The 23,966-nt window shown below is 35.2% G+C and overlaps 1 protein-coding gene across 2 annotated transcripts in view; it reads right to left on the minus strand.

The window, feature by feature from the left end:
* The window catches only part of LOC149080208 (uncharacterized), a 202,286-nt gene that overhangs the window by 121,944 nt on the left and 56,376 nt on the right, over nucleotides 1-23,966 (minus strand). For both annotated transcript variants that reach the window (XM_089239257.1, XM_089239256.1), the window contains exons 6-9: nucleotides 18,505-18,779; nucleotides 10,816-10,932; nucleotides 5,192-5,423; nucleotides 156-323 (exon numbers count right to left, since the gene is read on the minus strand). In XM_089239257.1, coding sequence (XP_089095383.1) covers nucleotides 156-323; nucleotides 5,192-5,423; nucleotides 10,816-10,932; nucleotides 18,505-18,779 — 792 coding nt within the window. The remainder of the gene's footprint in view (nucleotides 1-155; nucleotides 324-5,191; nucleotides 5,424-10,815; nucleotides 10,933-18,504; nucleotides 18,780-23,966) is intronic.

Genomic DNA, 23,966 nt, shown 5'->3' on the forward strand with positions numbered 1-23,966 from the left:
AATGAGTTTTAATAATAACTCAGTTTCTTGTTGGCAGGTACATGTTCAACTAATTGAGAATTTAGTGTAATAGAAGAAAACTTTACCACATAGATTTTAACCAAAAGCATAACATATAATTTTACGCAATAAAAAACAATATGAGTGATACATACGATCCATAAATTTTTTAATCTGTTCTGGAGTCTCTGGTTCAACAGGATTTTCTTGTTTCCTTAAGCGTCTATACTTCTTGATTGGTATCTTGGGCATTTTTCTCAGTGCTAACATTCTGTACATTTCATACCCCATCAGCAGTACACCACCATCTGACTGCCATTCAGCTGAATAATGAAATAAAAATTGAATAATGTAGAAAGTAATTTCAATATAAATACAAGTGAATTCACTATTTTAATTTAATGATTACTGGAAGGAAATCTGTCACACAGTAAACCAATCGGTAAGCAAATACAATTATGCCTTGGATTAAGAATTCTTTGGCGAACATGGATTTTTTGGAGAAAAAAATTTTGTCTTGGCTAACTAACATTTTCATTGCTATGGATACACGTGCTAACATAAAACAGCTGCGTCATGAGCTGAATTTTAACACCAATCATCATTAGAGAACTATTGTCACTTGAATCTGATTAACTCATTTACACCTCTAAATCTTTCTCCACATGTACCTCCATTGTAAGTTTTTGAACCATTTCATGTAAAATGAACTATTCAACTAAAGGAAAATGGATTGAAAAAAAAACAGCCTATGTTTCAGAACAAATGTTATTTCAGTGCAAGTCTCTTAGCATCAAACTGAACAGTAAAAACATTCTACAAGCTTATCTTTTCCATATGCAGAAACATAAAAGAACTAACCAAATCACAAAGTGATGGAGACACCTACAAACTCAACAGGGTTGTGTCAACAACTTCTTTAGTCTACTAAGGCTGGTGTTTTGCACAGTGTGCAAAATGAGAAAAGATCTTCAGTATCTTCATGTTCTTGTAAATTCTCATCTATCCAATTTTGAAGCTGTTCATTTTAGCCTTTGATCAGTTTTGTCTTTCTTACAACACTACTTGGTGTTTTAAAAAAAAGAGATTTTAAAAGGCTATCAGATAACACTCTAATTCTGACTGTAAACTATGTCAACCAGAGATCCGCACAGTTGAGAGAATGACTTGGCGGGCAGCTACAAGGGAAGCCAGAGTTTTCAGGATCAGGGAGAAGTATGGTTGCAAAGCTGAAATTTATCAAGTTTTGGGTAGTGCATGGAACAAAGTTTTTCCAATCTCTCTGGGAAAGATTGTCATGCCTGAGATGAGATGGCCGCCTGGGTCCATGCTTGCAGTAATCGGGTTCCCACAATGTAGTCCTGTGTGAATTCTAGGTGTCGAGAATGGTGACAACTTTGTGTGCTTTGGCATGAACATTACTGACTTTCTAGTCATGTGGATATTTTTCTCGATCATCGCATTGATGAGACAGATTTCAATAATGACTGTGATATTTTGACTTCTTATTAATGTAAACATTTAAAATTTCAGATTACCATTTCCGGAGATTATCGATCGATTGTTGCTGTAAGTAATATAAAATTAATGTAATAAATGTTCAATATAGAAAAATTCTGTCATTCCTTATTGTCGCCTGTCAAAACTTATCTGAGAAAACAAACATACCAGGTATTCAAATATTGTTGCAGTAGCACACGTAATGGGCTCTGCGATACCAAACATTCTTCAGCAAGGTGCCTCGCAATGGTACGGACAGACACAGGGCCTGTAGTGAAGCTGCTGCCTGTGTCTGAATAGTGGACAATGATGCAGTTGGTGCTGTGCACGCTTGTCTAGTGATGTAATGGTCTTCTTGGATGCTGGTCTGCTGAGAGCGTCCTGAGCCTGGTCGCCATGCATACGATCTCTCTCTCATCCACTGGTCCCAACACCTCACAGTAAAGTCAGATCAGCTCAAGTGGTCAGCTACCCACCAAGCTGACCACCCGGTTTCCATCATCCCGATGATTCTTCCCCTCTCGTTCTCTGACAGCTGATCATATTGTCTTTGATGGTGGCGTAACAACATCCCTCTGCAACAGATTAACTACAGGCAAAATTGCTCTGCGTACCTTTTTTATATGCCAAGGAGAACGAAGTTCAATACCCTCTGGTGCCATTACACACTGCCGACTTACGCTATGCATAAAAGCATTTGCATATCTGCCAGACACGTATCTTCATGCCAAGTTTTATTACAATCCAACAATTTCTTCAAAAAATTTCACAAAAAGGTGAACAAATTTTTATGGCAATGAGTGTATATTAGAACTTCGGTTTATGAGCGTTTCTATGTACGAGCAAAAATTTTGAGATGATTTGCATTATGTTGCGAAGATGTCATATTTTGTTTATGTGATCACAAATGATGTAAACAAGATAAAGCCCCATGATTAGTCATGATTCACAATAGTAGTTTGGAAATGTTAAGAATTGTGTTATACATTCATACATTGAATGTTTGTATACTAAAAAAATGTGAGTGTTTACCCCCTAAGTAAAATGTTGAAAACTGCAATGTACGTTGCAGAACAATCTGGAAGAATTTTAAGAAAAGTGTAAAAACACCATTATGGGAATTTTTAATGCACAACATTCAGTTGAGGGCTTGTTACAGAACAATGCAAAACATTCTGCTATGGGGATGTCAGTTTCATGCTGGTGGTAAGACACAAGCAACTTTGCAGTCTCAATAACTGATTTAATTCCTTTTACAATAGGCTTAACTATGTTGTTCATTCAGACCAAGTCATTAATGTTGTTTTAACTGTTGCCAGATTTCTGTTGTAAAAATTATGCAATATTACAATGTGTATGCAAATCAATGTATATTTCCTCAAAGTGTCTCGGGAGATTATGCTAATTTCTGTATTATGTCTCTGTGATGATTGGTCCCAGCGGTCCTGTGTGGCCTAAAAAATTCCCTTTAAATACCAGATGTATACTGTTATTGTTCTCACTCTTCTGTTGTCTTTTTCAGTAATGGAATTAGTAAAGGAAAAACGCCTTATGCAGTTTAATACTCATCGCAATATTATGTAGTCAAGGGCAGATGATTGAATTTATGCTGTAATTTCTCTCTGGTGCTTTACTGTCTCTACAGAGAAGATTGAATTAACACCATAACCCTCTGTAGTCTTCGTCCCACTTTCTTTGCAATTGATTGGTCTAATTAGCAACATTTTCCCTCTACAAGTGCTTGAACTTGCTCTTGACATAGTGTGGTTCCTGCAGAAAGGTAACGCAAGTCTGCATGGACTTCCTACTTTGTTTGATGTGACTACAATGCCACGGAAAGATGGTGATAAAAACAGCACAAGCTTTCATGAATATGGTGAATCATCTCTAGCCCTGCAGGCTTGGATTTTTGAATTTTTAAAAATGAATTTTTGCTGATCATCATTCCGATGAGATTGAATCAAATTATTGACTGTGATACATCAACTTCTCATATTTTATTAATGTGAATATTTAACTGTCACATTGTGTTTATTAGATTGTTGAAATAGAATTTTAAAATGTCGAGAAATTTTCAAATAATTGTCGGACCTTATGTGAGTAAATTAACTGTAATAAGTTAATCAAGTGAATTTTTTTTTTTTTTTAAACCGAGCACAACTCAGGTCTATCGCCATAGGCAATTTACTACCTAGTGAGTTGTGCCGGAAGTGTAAGTGTGTGTACCTAACAGTCTTAGTGCGTATCTAGTGTTGTGCATGATTTAGGTGAAAAAATCTATATTTTCTTCATTTTCGTCTGCCCTTTCATTTGGGAATAATTAAATGAATCTGGACTGCAGCGGGATGTTGCACTGAACTGATGGCTCTTTGCTTTTGCACACGCATGTATTGTGTGATAATGCATCATCTTGAGCAAACAAAACAAACCTTACTCTCCAACAGTTTTTAAAGCCATTTCCACATGGTGAACTGCCCTAAGATTATCGATAAAGATTATCGATCTGGGATTGGGTCACCAAGAGAACCCCCAATTCTGCTTAGAGAAAACAGTGGGCTGATTGCATTATTGAACATGGGTATGAGGAGTTAGCTCATGAACAGAAGCCACCATTTGTTGAAAAGATTATGCCTATAAAGAAGATCATGGGATTTGATGAATGAGGATGGCATTCAAGAACTAGTGAAGGAACATGGCTGGGAGTTGACCATAGACGAACTGACAGATCTCCATTGTGTGCGACAGCAAGAGCTTATGGATGGGATCTCGTCTGAGGAAGAAGAGAGAAATGAGGATGAGAATCCCTTACTTCAAATGAGATTAAAGAGATGTGTACAGAGACATGTATATATACATTAGCATGCCGATCTTATAGTGTACAACCCCCTTACTCGGGTACACACTTTTTCATGTTCGTTGAAAAAAAAAAAGGTTCCAAGTGGGTCCAGTTCAAATAGCTCAAGAATCATTCACAACACCATACAAATTACTGAACACCCAGTTGTGAATGCTTGCATTGTATGATTTGCGAATGTATACCTGCCTTGATGTGCGAAGCTGAGCAAAATTTTATAGAAAAGACTTACCTAAGTAAAGCTGTAGCAGTGCAAGTAATGAAAATCTGTCCAATCGACAATCTTATTTTCATGCAATCCTCAAAAGGAGGCAAAAGCAACAGTCATTGCATTGGTTCCTTTATAAAATTGCACAAAAGAAAAAGATAGTGGTGAGCCAGAAGATTGCAATGAGTCCTAAACAATATTCCTCCTCTCCCTTGGCGTTCAGAATACGTAAATTTTTAAAATTGAATTTTATGTTTATTTTTATGGTGTTATTGTATCATTTATTATACTATTAATGTGTTATGTTAGTTATTTAATGCAGTTTTTATCCGTCATTTTAAAAGGAATGAATAAATCATCTGAGTTTACGCTCTATCTAATGAGGAAGTTTGATTTGATATATGAGTGATTCAGATTATGAGCATGTTCACGGAACGAATTATACTTGTACACTGATGAAGTTCCATTGTACCTCTATTCAATACAAAGATAAGTTTTGATGGATACAATTTCTTTCCTATTTGAAGGAACAGGTCTAAGAGTAATGAAATAAGAATCTTACAAAACTGCTTAGTTTAACAATTAAACCATAACTACATTAACTATTGATGTATTCTGCAGCAACATACCAATTAATGCAGCACGAGCAGCCATAGATTTGAAGTTTTCATTCAGTATATATACATTGTAGTCTCGAGGTCGTATTTCTCCATTTGCAACTTGTTCATCATCTATTGAGCCAGTTGGGGGTACCCACATGTCAAACTCAGCTTTCCAATTTTGAATAGTGTTAATAGGGACAATGCAAAGAACTAATTTGGCTGGAGTATGTCGTAAAAAAACGTCAACAAAAGATACAACCTATAGAAATTTGAAGAAAGAATAATTTAGTGAAGTTTGATTAATATCAGGTTTGAACAGACATTCTACTAATATTTATTTTGGTGAAAATTTAATTGAATAGGGTGAAAACTTAAGTCAGTCAAATAACCCATGATCTGTTGGTTATGAAAACCCTTTTAATTAGAAAAAGTATTCAAATAACACATCCATTTTAGATGTCATTTATTTAAACCCCCCCCCCCCCCATTATACGCTCCTCTCCTCTAATTTTCAATTAGGAAGTTATGTGCGCCTAGTTTTCCCTGTCTCTCTTGAGCCCACCAAAAGGAATTCCATGTTTTTAAGTGCAATATTACCTAAAATATTTGAATTCAAAAATTGCTGAAAATGAAGGGAAGAAAAGTGTATAACAAGGAACAAGCTTGTTCTATGCTGCTCATTTCTGTGATTTTAGAATTCAAATATCTAAGTTAATATCACACTAGGAAATAAAGGGTTTTTTTTCAGAAGAAACAGGGCACCAATTTTTTAATTGGAAGTTAGAAGACAGAGACTCTCTAAAAAATTAAATAAAATTTTTATACATATATGGTCCCCTAGTAATATACATAAATTGGGCATGTCATTTGAATATTTTTCCAATTGAAGTTTGTTTCTATAACTACAACAGTTCATGAGTTATGAGCTGAAATAGAATTTTCATCTTGTAAATATAAATAAAACTGCAAGAAATATCAGGCATTGCCTAAGTAAAGTGGCAACTGCACAACATAAAAATTGAAATATGTTTCCTTTTGCATATGGGGACCATTCAAGTATTAAAACAGCATTGATGGGGAGGTCGAATGATGATTATGTCATCTCTTAACCACCCTTTATGAAATATTCTTAATGATATCTTTACTAAAATATCAAAATAAGTCAATGAGAAAAACCTTTCCCTAGTTTGTGGCCACCTGAACTAACATTCTTGTCGAAAAGTCTTCTACAGACCACCCTTCCACCCACATCCTGTCTTACTTATGGGGGAAAAGAATTTCGCTAAACTCTTTTGTGTTCACTGTGTGTCTCGTGTTACCCTTAAGTGATTTGGTGGTTCACCTAGGGCAGTGATTTCCAACGTGGGTGATGGAAAATTCCAGGGGCAGCAGAAGCTACGGGTATAACATACAATCTTATGGGTTAGATTGCGTTGGGGGTGATGGGAGAAAAAAATTTCAAAAGAAGGGGGGGGTGGAGGCGATGGGACAAAAAAGGTTGGGAAACTATGACCTAGGGTATGCACAGTGATTGGGGGATTCTCTACTTTCACTCTCCTGCCTATGCCAATGATACAATTTTTTGTAAGCAGGCGGAACATCAGCCCCCTCTCCTCTGTGCCGTCTATGCTTCCGCATGACGTAGACAAAGTAAGCTGCAATTATTTACGAGACCAGAAAGTAAACTACAACTCTTGAAAATAATTTTCTAGTATAGTGGAAGGCTGTGGTCACAACTGGTTTGTGCATAGGTGGGATGTGAAAAAAGAAGGAAAAGTCTGGTGTATATTTATTTAAAGATGAGAGCTCAATGTTCAGTACTTCGTGCCAACTAATAATAGGCAATCTATACCACTCTATTAACATTGATGCTCAAAACTAAAATCACAAATTAAAAATATAGTTCAGTCTGTAATCATGTGAAAAATGATCCCTGTGAATAAATAGCAAAGTTTACTACAGCATTGTCAGACGGTTGTGGACAAACTAACTTTGTTTATACTCGAATGGCAATCCCAATCAGGGGTGTATGCAGGATCGACAAGGAATTTCTTAAGCTGGGTTTTCCTAGGAGCAGATTTTTCTGTGCCTCATGAACAGAATAAAACCATTTCGCATTGTCAGAAACATATAGCTTCATCATGTTATGCATATGCGTTTTCCTAGCACTGCACATCGTCTGTTCTGCCATTTGCACATCCACGTATTTTTGCACAATAAAAGAGGGAGACAACTTTTTAGTAAACAGACTTTTTAGTAAAGAAAGGAAGGGAAAGAAAACAACAAAAATGAACAGAAGATCTGCAAAATGCATTGCGCACGATGCATTTGACTCCTCCAGATGCAGTCGGCCAATCATGCCCATCATAAAGTGCTGGCACGAGGTGTGTTGTGCTCTGTAGGAAAACAGTCATACCGCTTTTCCTATTGGTGAGTGGATGGCATGTCGCGCTGGGCGATTCACGTTGCACAGAAAACCTACTCCTAGAAAAACCCGGCATTAGAGAGAAATTTTGAGTCATTACACAGTCTTCAGATAGCATTGAAATCAACAGATTAATATACAACAACATATAAAGGTATTTTCTTCTGACATTTTAATTTATTTTAAAATAAATTTATCATCTTGGGTTTTTTGGGGACAAACAAGCCCCCCCCCCCCATGCCCTTCCCCAGCGTATGCTTCTGATCCCAATATGTGGTGGGGGGACATAATACTTGAATGGTCCCATAAAGCAAAGATTAAAGAAAAGGTTAAGACAAATTATTTACCAATTCTTTTACATGTGTAAATTATAAATCACTGCAAAAAAAAAAAATTACTACAGGTTTTTTTTTTCCCCTTTACATATTACACATACTTATTTTTAATCTACCTCAAATGGTTCACTAAACTTCAAAAATCAACTGTACTTCAAAGTAAGCTAAATATTAAGTGTATCGAACACATATACACAATGATTGCATATAATGCTCAAAGTGACTAAGTTATGCAAAGAATAAACACATAATATGATAGTAGAATAATTTTCTACTCTAAACAGAACTATTTTGGACAATATATATATAGAGTATGCATCAAAGAGAAAATTAACAAAACCAGATTTCAATGAAAAATTTCAAAAGTCAGAGTATCGCGCCACAAAAGGCTGCTTTATACACATAACTCGAAATTAAATATTATGAAAAGGCGAAAGATAAAAAGTTATTGAATAATTGTAAAAAGGAAAAATATGGATCAATGAGGAAGTCGTTCTCAAGGGGGAACCCCCACATTGCTCCAAACTGCAAAAATGTTTCTAATGATGGTAAGCCTAATAGGCATAAAATTACCATCAGTTCCCCCAACATTTTTGCGATAAACAAGCTTTGGAAGTCAAACAGCAAAAATGAGAATACACAATTAGAATCAAAATATGAAATAACAAATGAGTTAAGAACACAAAAATATATATACACAAAGTGTGTTAAAAATTGAAAAATGAGAAAACTTGAAGAAAAACATACCAAGAGTAAGACTCTTTAAAAGCGTGCCACCTGAATTGACTATAAGAAAAACGTGGGTGAAATTTTGAAACCCAGAAAAGAAGATGGATAACCGTTGCCACTCAAGATATTTAAAAATTCAGAATATGCTTCTAAAAAATCCTTAGCATTATTACAGGTTTTTTTAATTCTTGAAAGTTGTCCAAAAAATATATTTTCCAAAATTCTAATACTAAATATTAGAATTGAAATTAGTCAGAAAATTGACTTTAAATTGAAATTCTTTCCTTTTGTCGAAAATACCGATAAAAGCTATGTTATTAGATAAGCAAATTTTAAGAACCAGAAAGTCCGTAGATAGGGGGTTGTGATTGGTTATCTTGAGTGTCAAGTCCGTAGGGTAAATTTCACCGCTAAGATCAAGAAAATTCTCAAAATTAAAAATAATGAGATCATCGATATATCTAAAGCCCATGATTTTATGTTCAGTGAAAATGTTAGTTTCGTGGAAATGTAGAAAAATGTTTGCAAAAGCACTAGACAAGCAAGTGCCCATGGGTATACCTTTGATCTGATTAAATATATCGATGCCATTATGTAAGTAATTCTTGAAAATGCAAAACTTTACTAGATTATTCCAAGAGTTTTTTTCCAAGTTAATAATGTTTTTGTATTTCACAAATAAACTATCAGATATTTATGAGGTTTTTATGATGTTTTTATCAAATGTTTCAATTCTCTCAATTTTTGCATATTTTAAAAAAATTTTGATTATAGATGGATGAAGACACATTTATTATAAAAAAATAAATCAAAAAGGGATCAATTTTTTAAAATATGTAAACATTGAGAGAATTGAAACATTTGATTTTGAAAACTTATTTACTAATATTCCTCATAAAAACATATTCAAATTAAATTCATTCATTCATTCAAATTAAATTAATATTTTTGAATTATTCTAAATCAGTGTTGAAAATAAAATATTATAATACGCAAAAAAAAAGTAGTCTTTCACCTGTGTTTAAAACATTACCAAAAGCATTCATTTAGGTTTTTGATGGTTTAAACTAGTTTTGACAGTTTAAACCAGTTTTTTATGCTTGTCATGTCACAAACCAAACCCTGGAGGGGACTTAGTTCAACATCAAATTATGGGGAACATTTTCTCATTTTATGACTTTTATGTCATAAAATGACACTGTCAGATGAAAGAAAACAATTTTACTCCCTAAAGCTTATACAAGAAAGCAAAGAAAGGGGTGGAGAGAAACCCTATATACAGGGAGTAGAATATAGGGTTTCTCTCCACCCTACATAGACGTTTATCTGTGTACTTGTGTTTCCTAGGAGGGTTAACTCTCTCAACTTGGAAAAAAATTTCAAGGAAATGGGATAGGCATTATTACCTACCATTTAAGACCTACCCCAAACACCCTATTCAATATTGGCTTCAAAGATTTTGAAAATCTCACTACAAAAGTGTTCTTATAACACGTGTTAAACAAAAAATTTATGTCTAAAAATCTCAGTTCCCTCTTCTTATGAAAACCTTTGTAGGCATGGGCACTTCGAATTGACCCCGGTCCATCTCCCTCCTAAAGAGAAGTAATATTGCTTGATTTGAACAACATTGCCCTGTGCAAATAGCTGAACTAGCCGACAAAGAAAGGTGAACTATTACTTTTTCATCCAGCTAAATAATTTTTCCCCATTCATGATTCTTGCTACAATATACACAGACAGATAACATTCATCCCTAGGAAGAAAAAATAGAGAAAAAGGAATCGGGAGAGAGTGGATTATGGCATGGGCCATAGCTTTAAAATAATTCAAGTTGAAAAGAAGATTATTTCAGGAATGAATCAAGTATGGGAACTTGGTGAGAAGAATTAAAAGTTTTGAACTGTAAAAAACCTGTGACATTTTCTCACTTATTTCATGGCTTCCATGTTTTTTTTTTGTTCATTTTGTGACTTTTTCATGATGATAGACACCCTGTGGTTAATTTGTTTATTTTATTAATTCTCTGCACAAGTTAAATTTTATAATTTTTCACAAAAAATTGCTGCATAAGCAAACATATAACCAATTCCCCACATTCTTATTGTTTTCAACATTGCCTTAATGCACATTTTAAAGAAAAACACCAAGATAATACTTACTTGCACTGTTTTGCCAAGGCCCATGCTATGAGCAAGAATACACCCAAAACCACTCGAAGACTTGTACCGTTCTAAATTTTCTACAACATTATCATACAGAAACCGAATACCACCAATCTGGAATAGGAATGAGAGTAAAAATGTAACATTTTCTTCAGTCTTAAAAAAACCCTATACACTTAACAATGCTTCAAGTTTGTTGTTTTTGTGAACTTATGAGGAATATTTTTTTAATATAATTGAAAACAAATATAAGTATGATATACATGGTACATTAAAAAGATTGGGAAGTTTAATGAGCTTGCTAGCAAACACAATTTATAATATGATTTGTAAAGCATAATTTCATAATATAGGGATAATTAGCAGTTATGCTTTTTCTGAGACACATCTGGAGCACATTTGTGTTTAAAAAATAGTATAAAATGTATGTTTTAACCAAGTGGTCAAAATATAATTTTTCTTCTCTTGAAAAATGTCATATACTGGTTCATTATTAGCCCAAATTTTTCATTCTTACCACATTGTCTTTTGTTCAGATGCATTCTGATGGTATATCTTTAAATGGTATTAGTGGTTTACTTCAAAAAAATTTCATAAAAGTGTGGCCCTGAATATATACAGGGAGGTAACTATTGACCGCCCAATAACTCTCTACACATGATTCCTTGTGAAAAACTAACATCGAAAAGTGTTCTTCGTTTTAGGATTGGACGAATATTAAGGGAGTTGTAACGTTTTTAATATTTGTGACATGCTATTTTTCTGTCAGTTACACGCCAAACACCCAACGAAAATAAATTCCTCTGCCAGTAGCGGGTTGACGCTTCTTGAAAATGAACTGATATATTCAATCCAACAGAACCCAAGTCCAGCCTTTTCCTTTCATGATTGGACTTTCTTTCTCAATGTAGTATGATATTATAACCTTGTTATTTCGTGTAATTACATATTAGCTTCGACAACTATATTCACGAATTTATCACCAGACTTGTAAAGTGTTAGCCAAATGAGATCCATTTGAAAATTTTTTAACCAAATCAACACTTTTTTACCAAAATGTGGTAATTTGCTCTCCTTCACAGTTTAGTGATAACTTTGGAGGGGAAATGCATACAGTGTATAGTGTTTAATGCACCATCTTTTTTTTTTTTTTCACTGTCTTTCAAATTAGATCATATGTTGGTCAATAAAACAGGGCAAGATATTTTAAAATTTCATTGAAACTGTTATGTATAATAAGCTTCAATGAGATGTAAAAATAATAGCTTGCTTGACAAGGTAACTGATGGAAACAACAAAGTAATAATGATTCAGTCAGAAGCTTGTAATCAAAGTAGTTATTTTATGAATTGGCATGTTCAATATAATTAGCTATTTCTGATTTTTTCATCTTTTCTATTGATAGCATTGGCTCACATTTTCATACCAAATTCTACATGTTGCAATAAAGATTTTTAATTTCCTTGTGACTGCAATCACTCTTTATTTCACTGAAATGTGAATAAATTTACTTTACCTTTTTACAAGATTTTGATACCACTTCAAAATTGATTATAGCTAGCATCATTCGTATAGAACTTGGGTCATTTTTTAAGATGAAGTTATATTATGGGGCATATTTATAAAAGGGTGGTTTCCTCCGGGCGCAACTTAACAGAGATCTACTTAAGGCTGTCGTCACCCTAGGCACTATTAGTATTGCCACCCCTTTGAGATGCTCTTATATTTAATTTCGTAAATTTTTTTCCGAAAAATCATGCCCCCACCTCTCAATTTTCAAAAAAAATATGAAAAGCCATCTCTTAACTGTTTGTTCTTCTAAATATGGATTTTTGTAGGGGCCTTACTGTTTCATACGCACATTCATAACATAAATGAGATGGCGTAAACATTTTAAACTGTAATTGTGAGACTTCATCGAGAAAATGTTCAAATCTGATCGATTTTATTGAACATATTGTGTTAATCAAGTTGATAGTGTTGCAGAATTACAATCAAAAGCTGTGATGCAACATGTAAACCTTCCAAAACTTCTGAATGGAACTGGAAAAAAAATCTCATCTTGAAAGTGTTAGTGATACTTTTTTCATTTAAGGGGTGTCACGATTGCTGAAGTCAATTTTTCAAACATGGTTTTTAAAAAAATTTCATTCAATTGTCAAAATCAAATGCAAGAAATTTCATGTCAATTGGATTAATTTTTGCTTTTTTTCAAAAAAAATATTGAAAATTAATGAATTATAGTGTAAACGTGAACAAGAAAAGACAATTTTCTGAAATTGCAGTTTTTGAGTTCATCCGTAAAATTAAAAAAAAAACTGCTACACCAAAAATTCTGAAATTTTGTAGGAATATTTATACAAAATGTGTTAGTAAAATGAACCTTGAACTTTGATATCAGATCATTTGTTAGAATTTTATGAATTTTTAAAGTTTGAAAAAAAAAGTATAAATTTCAAAAATCTGAATTTAGCATTTTTCAAAAATAATTCCCATCGCTTAATTTTTAAAAATGTGAGGTTTATTTTACTAACACATGGCTAGTAAAAACATTTCTGTAAAATTTCAGAATTTTTGGGGAGGCAGTACTTTTTTTTAATCTCATGGATGAACTCTAAAACTACAATCTTAGAAAATTGTAATAATTAACAACCCCGTAAAAATTTGAAAAGTGCACACACACAACAAGAGGGGAGGGGAAACTGGTTTGCTTTCTTGATTTTTAAGGGTTATATCAATGTTCAGTTTAAAAAAAACAGCCAGTTATACATTTGATGTACGTTCAGTGAATTTGGCAAGATTTTGAAGTGATGTCATCAATTTTTAAAGTGATTAATTATACTCATTAATTTTATGTGTCAAATCAAAAAACTGAAAACAATTTTCCACATTAGTTTTTCTCAAGGAATCATGTGTGTAATTATTGGGCAGTTACCACCCTATATTCATATACTGTACTAAGATTTCTCATTCTTACCACATTTTCTAACTTTGGGCTATATTCTGATGCTCTATCTTGAGCAAATTCATGAATGAGGATTGCATCATACATCTAAATATGTGGTGATGTATTATCTCACAGGCTTTTGTTTCTTTTCCTTCAAAGAAACAACAACAGTAGTGACTTCAGTATCATGCTAAGGGCAAGTGGTCTTATAATACAGGGTTCCTAACAAAATCTGCTCAATCATTTCCCTGACTTTCCCCCGACCGAATGTTCCCTGACCAAAAACGCACACACTGGGTTCCCACTCAAAAAATTAGAAAACGTAGTGGGGGGGGGGTACTCCCCTAGAAAAAAAAATCAAAAAAAGTCCTTCAGAAATTCATTTTCTTTTAATTTGTAAAAAAAAAATCAAAAATAATTCATTTACTTTTTCACATTTCAATATCGTATAAGATTGACTCAAGATAAAGCAAAATGACAGGAATGACACTTGGTAACAAAAACAATTTTTGAACAAAACAGTGTACTTGCAACCACAGATAATTCTATCCTTTTTTGTCTCTTCTCACAATATGTTATTCTTTTTTTTAAGGAATCTTCCAGAGTCCATTGTGTAAACTCTCTTCCTCAATGCACAGCAAATTATGAAGGCATGCAAGTTTTTTTAAGAATGACGCTCCTTCGAGACCACTTTGAAAATCACAGTGCAAAATGTATGAGTTGCAAGGTCCAATATAAATAAGTCCAGGTAAACTGAGTGGTTTTACTGCGATGTCCATCTTTTTTAAAGGGATTTGTTTACATTTTACTGTTCAATGTCAGTGTCATAATTTTCGATAAACGAAGCACTTTTATTTCTAGCTCTTTGCAGAGCTTTGTAAACATTATTTATGCCTCTACATGTCCTAAAAATGAAAAAGACAATCTAATGCTATTGGGTAGCATCAAAGTCACAAAACTTAGAATCAGTGGTTCTTAACCAGCCTTATACATTTTCAACCCATCTCTTACTGAAAAAAATTCTCTTTCAATTTTACCCATTTGTGGTGTCTTGTAATGTCTGTGAACTGTGTGTAACAAGGAGGAGAAATCTATAAACAAAAAATATATACCACTGAGTTGTTTAATCCCATCCAACTGCCTTCTATACAACACACAGGTAGAAGAACAACCCCATCTTGACATATTTGAAAAAGCAAGAGGATAAACCATTTTCTCAGAAGAGATAGAAAAGAAATTACAGCTGGTATTGGCTTTGTTTTTCAACAGTAGAATATGGAAAAGAGGGCCTCTTCCTTAGACACCCCCCCCCCCTTCATCCATTTAATGAAAAAGCAGGTTCAGTGACCTTGACCAGCATTGGTTTCCAGTATGAAAAATCTCACTCTTCTCAACTGATAACACATTTTGCTCATGTACATCAAAGTGTCTCTCAGTAGAGGATCCAGAGGAAAATGCAGATCAAGATTGTTGATAAGGCCTCCTTATTCTCTCCCAGAGGATCTGAAAGAGATAATCTTCTAAGGGGGAAAAAGTGAAAACTAACCACTGGAATGGGAATTCATCCAATTTTAATTTTTTTCCCTTCAGATTTTCCCTGACTTTCCCAACCATTTTCTGATTCCCTGATTCTCCAGGTTGTTGGGAACCCTGTAATCCAAAAAGACACCAGCTGCCCCTAAAGGACAAAGATCAGTGTACTAGTAGTTACATTTTCCTTTCCATAAGAAGCACAGCATATCTCATACCGTATATCACCACCAGGCTTAATACTCAATAGCTGTTTTTTTTTACTTTCACCATTACCCCCAGTTAATACAGGTTCTACTGTACAGTAGTAAGTGATTTATGAAAAATAATCAGCTATATACAGGGTGATAATAAACTTCTGATTCCAAAACACTATACAATAAACAAACCATTGAGACAGAAGGACTAGAAAATTTAAATGGATACTCCTGAAACAATGGAATTTTCTCTGGCGATAGAATTAAAATACTTAAAAATGTACAAGTAAATAATGCTGTACTTCGCCAGCAGTATAATCTATTTTGTGCAACCAAATCATTTCGGCACTTAAACAGCATCGTTGTGTGGATAGCACAACTTTTATCAAGATGCACATTTGCAACACCAGCAAAGCAGCTGCTAAAGATCCATTTTGACAATAAAAGGATGACATGACACCAGGCCGCCATGTTCACCTGGCCTTAACTTTTGGCTTTGTAGTAAGGGGTACCTCAAAATGTTAGTGGTCAGTGGTGCAGTGGTCAGATTGCAAACTTTAGTGAATTGAAAGCACATCCACATCATTATGACATCCACCATGACATACTCTGATCTGTTGTTGAACACACATTTTTGTGCTTCCATCTGACAGAACACAATGGACAACATATTTAACATTTCTTGTGTAAGTTGTAGTTGTTTGTTTAAACAACTTTATTTTTGTGATGTTTCCATGAATTATGAAATCATGCGATGCAAATTAAATTTTCATTTTGTCCTAACTGGCTATCATTTCCATTCTGTGAAAGAATTTCACATGTGTTGGATGAGTCGATGAGTCAAGTGTTGTCTATTTTATATTCTCAAGTATTTATTTTCCCCCTTTGTCATGCAAAATTTCATTGCTTCAGTAATATTCACGTACATTTTCAAGTCATTTTGACTAGTGGTTCTTATTTTAAAGTGTTTTGATATTGAAACTTTTACTATAATCACTCAGTATATAGTAAATAATTGTCACAATAAATCTGCATCAATTACACTATATTTACCTAGTTTTCATTACAGTTTTTGCAAAATAGTTTCCTAATTTAGCATATTGGAAGTAACTGGAGAAAACATTTTTATGGTTAATAATATTAAGAATTTTCAAATACACAAAATAATTCCTTGAGTTAAGCTATAAAATAAATTGCAAAAGTTGGTTTTTATTAAAATGTAAGGAATATTAATGCATCAATTAATAATGCGAATAGTGTTAATTACATAAATACAACCTCTGACAATAAAGTTCAGTGAATGAAGTCAGAACGGCCGATCCGGCAACACTGGCGAAGCAAAACGTTGCACATGCGTAGCGGCAGGTGTTGACCATCTGCCACCACCGTTGTTCAGTTGAGCGTCGTTTGTGTTCCGTGAAAGACTTGTTTTACAAAGTGCTTATTTAGCACGTTGTTTCTTAACTGAGAACAGGAAAATGAATGAACAAAAGATCAATTTAAAGTTTTGTTTTAAGCTTGGCAAAACAACGAAAGAAACTCACGTGATGCTGGTACGTGTTTATGAAGATCAAGCACTGTCCATGAAGTGTGTGTACGAGTGGTTCGCCCGTTTTAGAGAAGGCCGGGAAAGTGTTTCTCACAACCCCCCCCCCCCCATTTTTATTGATGTTCCCTGAATTATAATAAGATTTAAACAAAAAAAGAAATTCATCTATTCATTATTCTTTTTCTGATTATGCATTCAAATCCAGCATTCGTAGTTCCAACTTTATTATGGATCACCTTCATAGCAATACAAATACAGAGGCCACAACAGACAAAATGTCCAACAAGGTGGCTGAAAAAATGCCCATAAAAACTGTAGTCTAATCCCCTACAGCAGCAGTTTTCAACATTTTTTGACTCGTGGAACCCTTTTTTAATGTCTATGGTGGAGTCCCGTAGGCCTGTTTTTTTTCAATCAAATTTACTTATTTATTTTCCTCAGGCAGCCTGGAGAGTGCACCGTTTGAGAACCGCTGCCATAGTGAATACACTAATCAGAGTTTTGACCCTCAAAATGCTCGTCATTGATAGACAATAAGCATAGTAGCCTGCTGAATCATTTTCTGATGATTTGCACTACATGAAGGAAAGAAAAACTTTTTCATGCACACAGAGATAGGTATATTTCTAATTGCACAGTTAAACCACTGCTTGATCTTTTGACCTTGATGTTTAATGCAGCATTCCTGTTGTTGTGAATACCTTTCAATGACATACACGTGTGTCCCTTTCTGAGTAAGTCTCACACAAAATTAGCACATGTTGACCAAAATCATGCATTTTTATTACACTAAGGACCTAAATGTCTAGATCAAATAGATGTGTAAATGAATCAGGAGAAAGCACATTTATATCACATGTAAAGTACTGCAGATGAAAATGCAAGGGAAACCCAAGAATTGTATAGAAAACTTTCCATCAAGGTGAGTGCCAAATCTAAGAACCTTTTAGCACTTAGTCAAGGTGATCCCATCAAACTGCGGGCACAATCACTCGATCTGTCACTTTATTCCTCTGGGGTCATACAAAGTGCCTCTTCTACAATGCCAGTTTTGTTGATTACGATGTAGATTATTTGCCAGGATGTCCATAGCTGCTGGCACCATGCAAGACACATGCCTGATGTTTTCACCAGTCATTATACAGTGTGAAGCCTGCATTCCTGTTGGGGATCACACTTTTGAGCAGTTGCCCATAATCATTTCATGACACTGCATCTTTTGGGGCTTCACTGCTTGAGTTCTAAGCATGTATTGCAGAGAGATTTGCGCTTCACTAGTTGTGCTCTATCATCCTGAAGATTTGCACCATGAATTTTGAAACAACTTGCATACAAAGGAAAGCCCCTTAAAATATGACAGCTACTATATTTAAAGAATATAAATTGTGAATTTATAAAACTATGTCAATACTTTGATAAATTTAAAAAAAAATTAGAATTTTTCAAACAAACTGATTTCTGACCTGATGAGGTTTAATGACTTTAGCTATTTGTGGGGCTAGATATATATCAGGATCTTCAGGAGGATGTCCTACATTAACCAAAACTCGCCCTTCATGATCAGGTAAATTGAAACAATCATTAGTATGAGCACCACTGTTATTTGGATCATCTGGCCCAGCTTCTGCTTCTCCATCACCATCACTCAAAACTAGCACCTCATCATCTTTTTTGTCAAGGTCATCTTCCGAGTCACTTTCAGAGCTTGAACTTGATATATCTATTATGTTTTCATCATCTACAAAAACAAATTATGTCAGTATAATAAAAGAAATTGTATATTAGAGATGTAATTGTTCACTGAATTTTTTTATGCATTTTTAATCTTACTCAAGAAATGTAACTGTTTAAGGCCAGCATTACACTATAAAAGTTTTGTAAAAGCTCTTTGATAAAACTTGAAAAATTCAACCAATAAGTGTCTCGGTTACGTTTGCTCAAATGTAACCGAGATGCTTATTGGTTGCATTTTTGAAATTTTATAAAAGAAATTTTATCAAACTTTTATAGTGTAATCCCAGCCTTAATGAGCTTTTGCAATGTGGACCAAACTACAAACACTCTGCAGTATTTCATATAAATTTGCAACAATTCAAAAATTTAGAATTAGAATACAGTTTCAAAAGAGAAAACTACATAAGGGGCTAAAAATTATTAATATGGGAAAGAAAAGAAAGTTCATTTTTTATTAGTGAATGATGAAAATGCTGCTTCTAGTTTTTGCTATTAAACATGTCAAACACACTTGTTTTTTTGTTCCGAGTTACTTGAAAGAGTGGGTTGTCTATCTAAAATAATAGTGGTATACTACTCATTACAAAAAGTGTGATCATGTTCAAAAACACTAGCAATGGCACTTTAAAATGAAAAAAATATTTTTTTTTTCTCTCAGTGTTAATTTTTTTTGCTTAAAACAATCATTCTAAATACAGAATAAATGAAAAAAATTGAATTTATTCTAATGTACCTTGAAAATCAGTTTATAAATTGTCAGCATCGAGGAAAAAAGTATTCGATCAGAATATTTTTTTGGGGGACAAAAGTTTTTGGTCACTGCTTTAAAAAAATGTTTCAGCTCTAAATATGTAAGTGGAATAATGTTTGCCCAGTTGCAGGGTAACCAGGCACTATAAAAAATGAATGCAATAAGATTTTGAATATTATGACTTCTTCTGAAGTGCTAAAAGATGGTTCCCAGAAGATATATTTCTGATTTAAAAAAGTTGATAATTTCAATGGTGGAAGACCAGGTTCCTCAAAAAGAAGTTTCAAGATTGTTTAGCTGTGCTCAAACTTTCTTTCAAAAAAAATATCAGAGGGGTAGTGTTGTTGAGAGAGTGCCTTGAGCTTGTTGTACACCTGGAATCACAATGAGGTGTGATAGAAAACTCATTTCCCTAACCAAGAATGATCCTTGTACCACCCTGAAACAACTGAATGCAGAGTGGGCAAAGTACAAGGTTCCTGTCTGCAACCACACTTTATGCAATCTTTCATGAGAGGAGAGATTTAGGTACTGCAAATCAACACCTAAGCCTCATTCAAACTAACAGCAGACGAAGTGTCAGTTGCAATGGCGTAAAAAATCATGTCAGCTAGAAAATGAATGACTGGAAGAAGATGCCTACACTAACTTTAAAATATAGTCTCTCTCTAAAGAAACAGCTTGAAAAATGAAGATAGCTATATTCGTCAATTTGTGTCGAAAATAACAGGAGAAAAACGCAATAAGTGTGCATTGACAAGAAAACTAGCTAATGTTTGGTTTGTTATTTGTTTAAACGTTTGGACATGCACAACACCCAATGTGTGTGTGAATTATGAAAACAGTACAGCATGTGAAGCATACTGTGATTCAGAAGTCTATATGGACATTATAAAAGACTTTTTGCCCACAAATGGTTTTAGGATTAAACAAACTAAACATTACAAGATGACAAAGTGTCTTGCCATTGCAGCAAAATCACTCTGACAGTTCTCCAATATTTTTCCAAAGAAAGCTCACCATACTTTGAGCATAGTTAAACAATCCTGACGCCTCTTTTGAAAACCCCGTCTTCTAATATGGAAATTATCAACTTTTTGAGAACATCAGAAAGATGTGGTCTGGGAGCTTTCTCTTAACACAGGGGTGGCCAGCCCGTGGTATGCATGGCACAAATTGTACACCATGACATCAAGAGTAGCACGCGGACGCTTTTCAAAAGTTAAAGAAATTCTATTCCATCTTTCAATGATAGAAATTCCCTCCACCTTTTAAGCAATCCTTTTCTTATGAATGATGGTCTGGTAGGCTGCCAAACTAATATTTAATATAGAGAAGGCACTCTTAAAATAATAATTATGTGATGGCATTATATTCAATATGTTTCTGTTCATTTTCACATCTCTGGGTGTAGCTGCTGGATGGTCCATGTGTACGAGATTAAGGACAGTTGTACAATACATGGGGAACATGCATTTGTACAATACAATTACATTGTATATCCGTGAATGCTTGGCAGCAGCTAAGCCCTCTTACAAAGTTTATTGGAGGGGGGGGGAAGCATCCTGTGTGTGTGTGAATTCTCAGGTTTCGATGTTTATGCCCAACATGTTGTTCTGATGCTAAAATGAACTTGTGTACTCTCCAGGGCTCCACAGCCGCTCGAAGAAACTAAAGAGAATCGGTAAAATTTAAAAAAAAATAGTTATATTTTTAAATAGTAATAATAAGTAACTTTGATGAATAATTTAAAAAATGGTCTACGGAGCTCCGCCATAGAATTTTTTACTTGAAAGGGCTCCGCGAGTCAAAAAGGTTGAGAAGCATTGGTATAGATGATGTCAGATCTTGATACTGATGCATATTCAATTGTCTAGAAATCTTGATTCACTGACAGAGTCAGTTCCAATTACATCAAATGATACAGGTTTATCACACTGTAGAAATACAAAAATAAATTATTTTGCAAAATATTTTGAGTTTAACCTTAAAATATGCCGCTGTGGTGGTTGAGTAGGCTTAGTGATGTACTCACATTGTAGTGACCCGGGTTCAAGGCCTACCGTCGCCACAGTGGTGGTTGGCTAAAGTTGGTTTTCTGTGGTTCCTAACTTTAAGGTGCAAATGCAAGCCGATCTCCCCGTTGAAAAGTCTTGCCACAGAGAGCAACTGAAGACTGAATACAATACAATTATTCAGTCATTACACTTCGCTTCTGAAATATAGATGGCAGCACTGAAAAATTAGACAACACTAGATACGCACTCAGCCTGTTAGGTTGTAACATATCACCGTTATGGCCACCATTCATCAGTATTGCCATGTCACCAATAAACCCCTAGCAATTAACACTAATTTGTCCCCTAGGAGAGGACCCAGTTGTGTCAGGATTTGTGAATGCATACTTACTGTTTATGCATAATATCCTATTATTTCATTATGTTGAAATATGTATATATGTAACAAAATGAAATGGATTGTTATTGAACATCTTGGGGTGTAATGTGATAGGCCTCCTTGTGGTGCACTCTGGGTAACGCCAAATCTATCACACGTCATTGTCATCGCATTTTTGTGCTCATATCATTCACTTTCAATAGCCCAGATTATATGTTTATTTCTACACATCTTGCAGTACTTGTCTTGCGTCTTGTTTTGTCCTGTACATATTTGTGTCATGTGTCCAACCCCTCATTGTGGACCCCGCTTAGGCGGGGAGGGGTCCTCCCAGACGGGGCGTTGCTTCTAGCGTATGCTCTGTCTGGGACGCTGTCTACCTGCATGTTTGCCGTGCGTGGAGACCCATAAGGCTGGAGATGGGGATCCTGGTTAGCCTGATGCGCTAGCTTTGGCCTCGGATTCAGCCGAAACGGGAGGCTTGGATTAGCCCCGTCCAGGTCAATCGGCTGTGGTCGCCTCGGTGGCTGAAGGGGTTACACTACTGGGCAGGTAGAGGGGCCGGGCTTGCCGGATGTCATTGAGGTTTGTTGGTGCTGCTTCACAACGATCTTGGATCTTGAACGCGTCTGCTCGCCTGCTTTGGTGGTGTATAGCTCCCACCTAACCTGACGTTGCTACTAACCTTCACCGGTTGTGTGTCCGCGTCCCCTCGTAGGGATCCATGGTGGGTGGGAGTGGAACAATACCCATTCAAATATAGGAAAAAATCAAAATGCACCAAAACGTCAAAGAACTGCTTCAAACCAAACACATGTCAATGTAACTGCTTCAAATTCATCAACTGTCTCATTTTTCTTTCTGCACTCTTCAGATGCCGAAAAACCGCTGGCCAAAGTATCACCATTTGTAATAGATAAAGCTCTCTATGGCACAGTTGGTACCTTAAAATCAGTGAAGGCCCTTCGTTCAGGAGACCTTCTCATCGAAACTAACACATCCAAACAAGTCGAACTCATTCAAAAGCTCACATCTCTCGGAGACATTCCAATAACGGTCAAAATTCATCCCATGTTGAATTATTCACGTGGTGTTATTTCAGATACTAACTTAATTAACATGAATGAAGAAGAACTAACACAAGAGCTGGTGTCTCAAGGCGTAACATCAGCTAAACATATTATGAGCCGCAAAGATGGCAATCCAGCTCCAACACATAATATAATTCTCACGTTCTCTTCACCAACGTTGCCGAAAGATATCAAAATAGGTTATTATAACCTCAAAATCCGGCCATACATTCCTAACCCTGTTCGATGCTTCAACTGCCAAAAATACGGTCACTCACGAACGGCGTGCCGTAGTCAACCCACCTGCGCAAAGTGCGGTGAGAAGGACCACATTTCGGACAACTGCACTAATTCACCATTCAAGTGTGTCAATTGCGGTGGCGATCACCCCGCATTTGACAGAAAGTGTCCGAAATGGAATGAAGAAAAAGAGATCCAAAAGATCAAAGTCCTCAATAACATCTCATATATCGAAGCATGCCGTCGTATAACCTCTAACCAAGCTCCAATAGGTACTAGAACATACTCTAATATGGTAACAAATCCATCATCAGCTAATATGACTAACAATGTCACCAAAGCATCCGTAACAACTCAGGCTGAACCAATAGCTGACACATCAACTCAAACATCATCATCTAACCAACCGTGCAATAGTTGTGGCTGCTGTTGCTCTGTTGGATTACGGATGGAGTCCACTACCTCCGAAGAAGCGGAAAAAGCAACGGCTAACACATTAAAAAAATCTGGTACTAAACCCAAGATCAATTCTGGAAATAAATCTAAAAAGAAACAGTTAAAGACCGGATATTCAAGAAAAGCGATACAGAGAGCAATTAAATGTCCCACCCTCCAGAATGTATCACTAATTGATGACAAGTCAATTGGTGATATGGATCTTGATAATCCGTCACAAACTGGTGGTACTCGCCGGAAACTAGACCAGAATAAATTCAAAGACGTTGAACCGTCT

Source organism: Pholcus phalangioides, unplaced genomic scaffold, assembly GCF_987345545.1.
Source record: "Pholcus phalangioides strain wild (caught in Gottingen) unplaced genomic scaffold, Ppha-v1.0 ptg000011l_1, whole genome shotgun sequence".
Taxonomy (NCBI): domain Eukaryota; kingdom Metazoa; phylum Arthropoda; class Arachnida; order Araneae; family Pholcidae; genus Pholcus; species Pholcus phalangioides.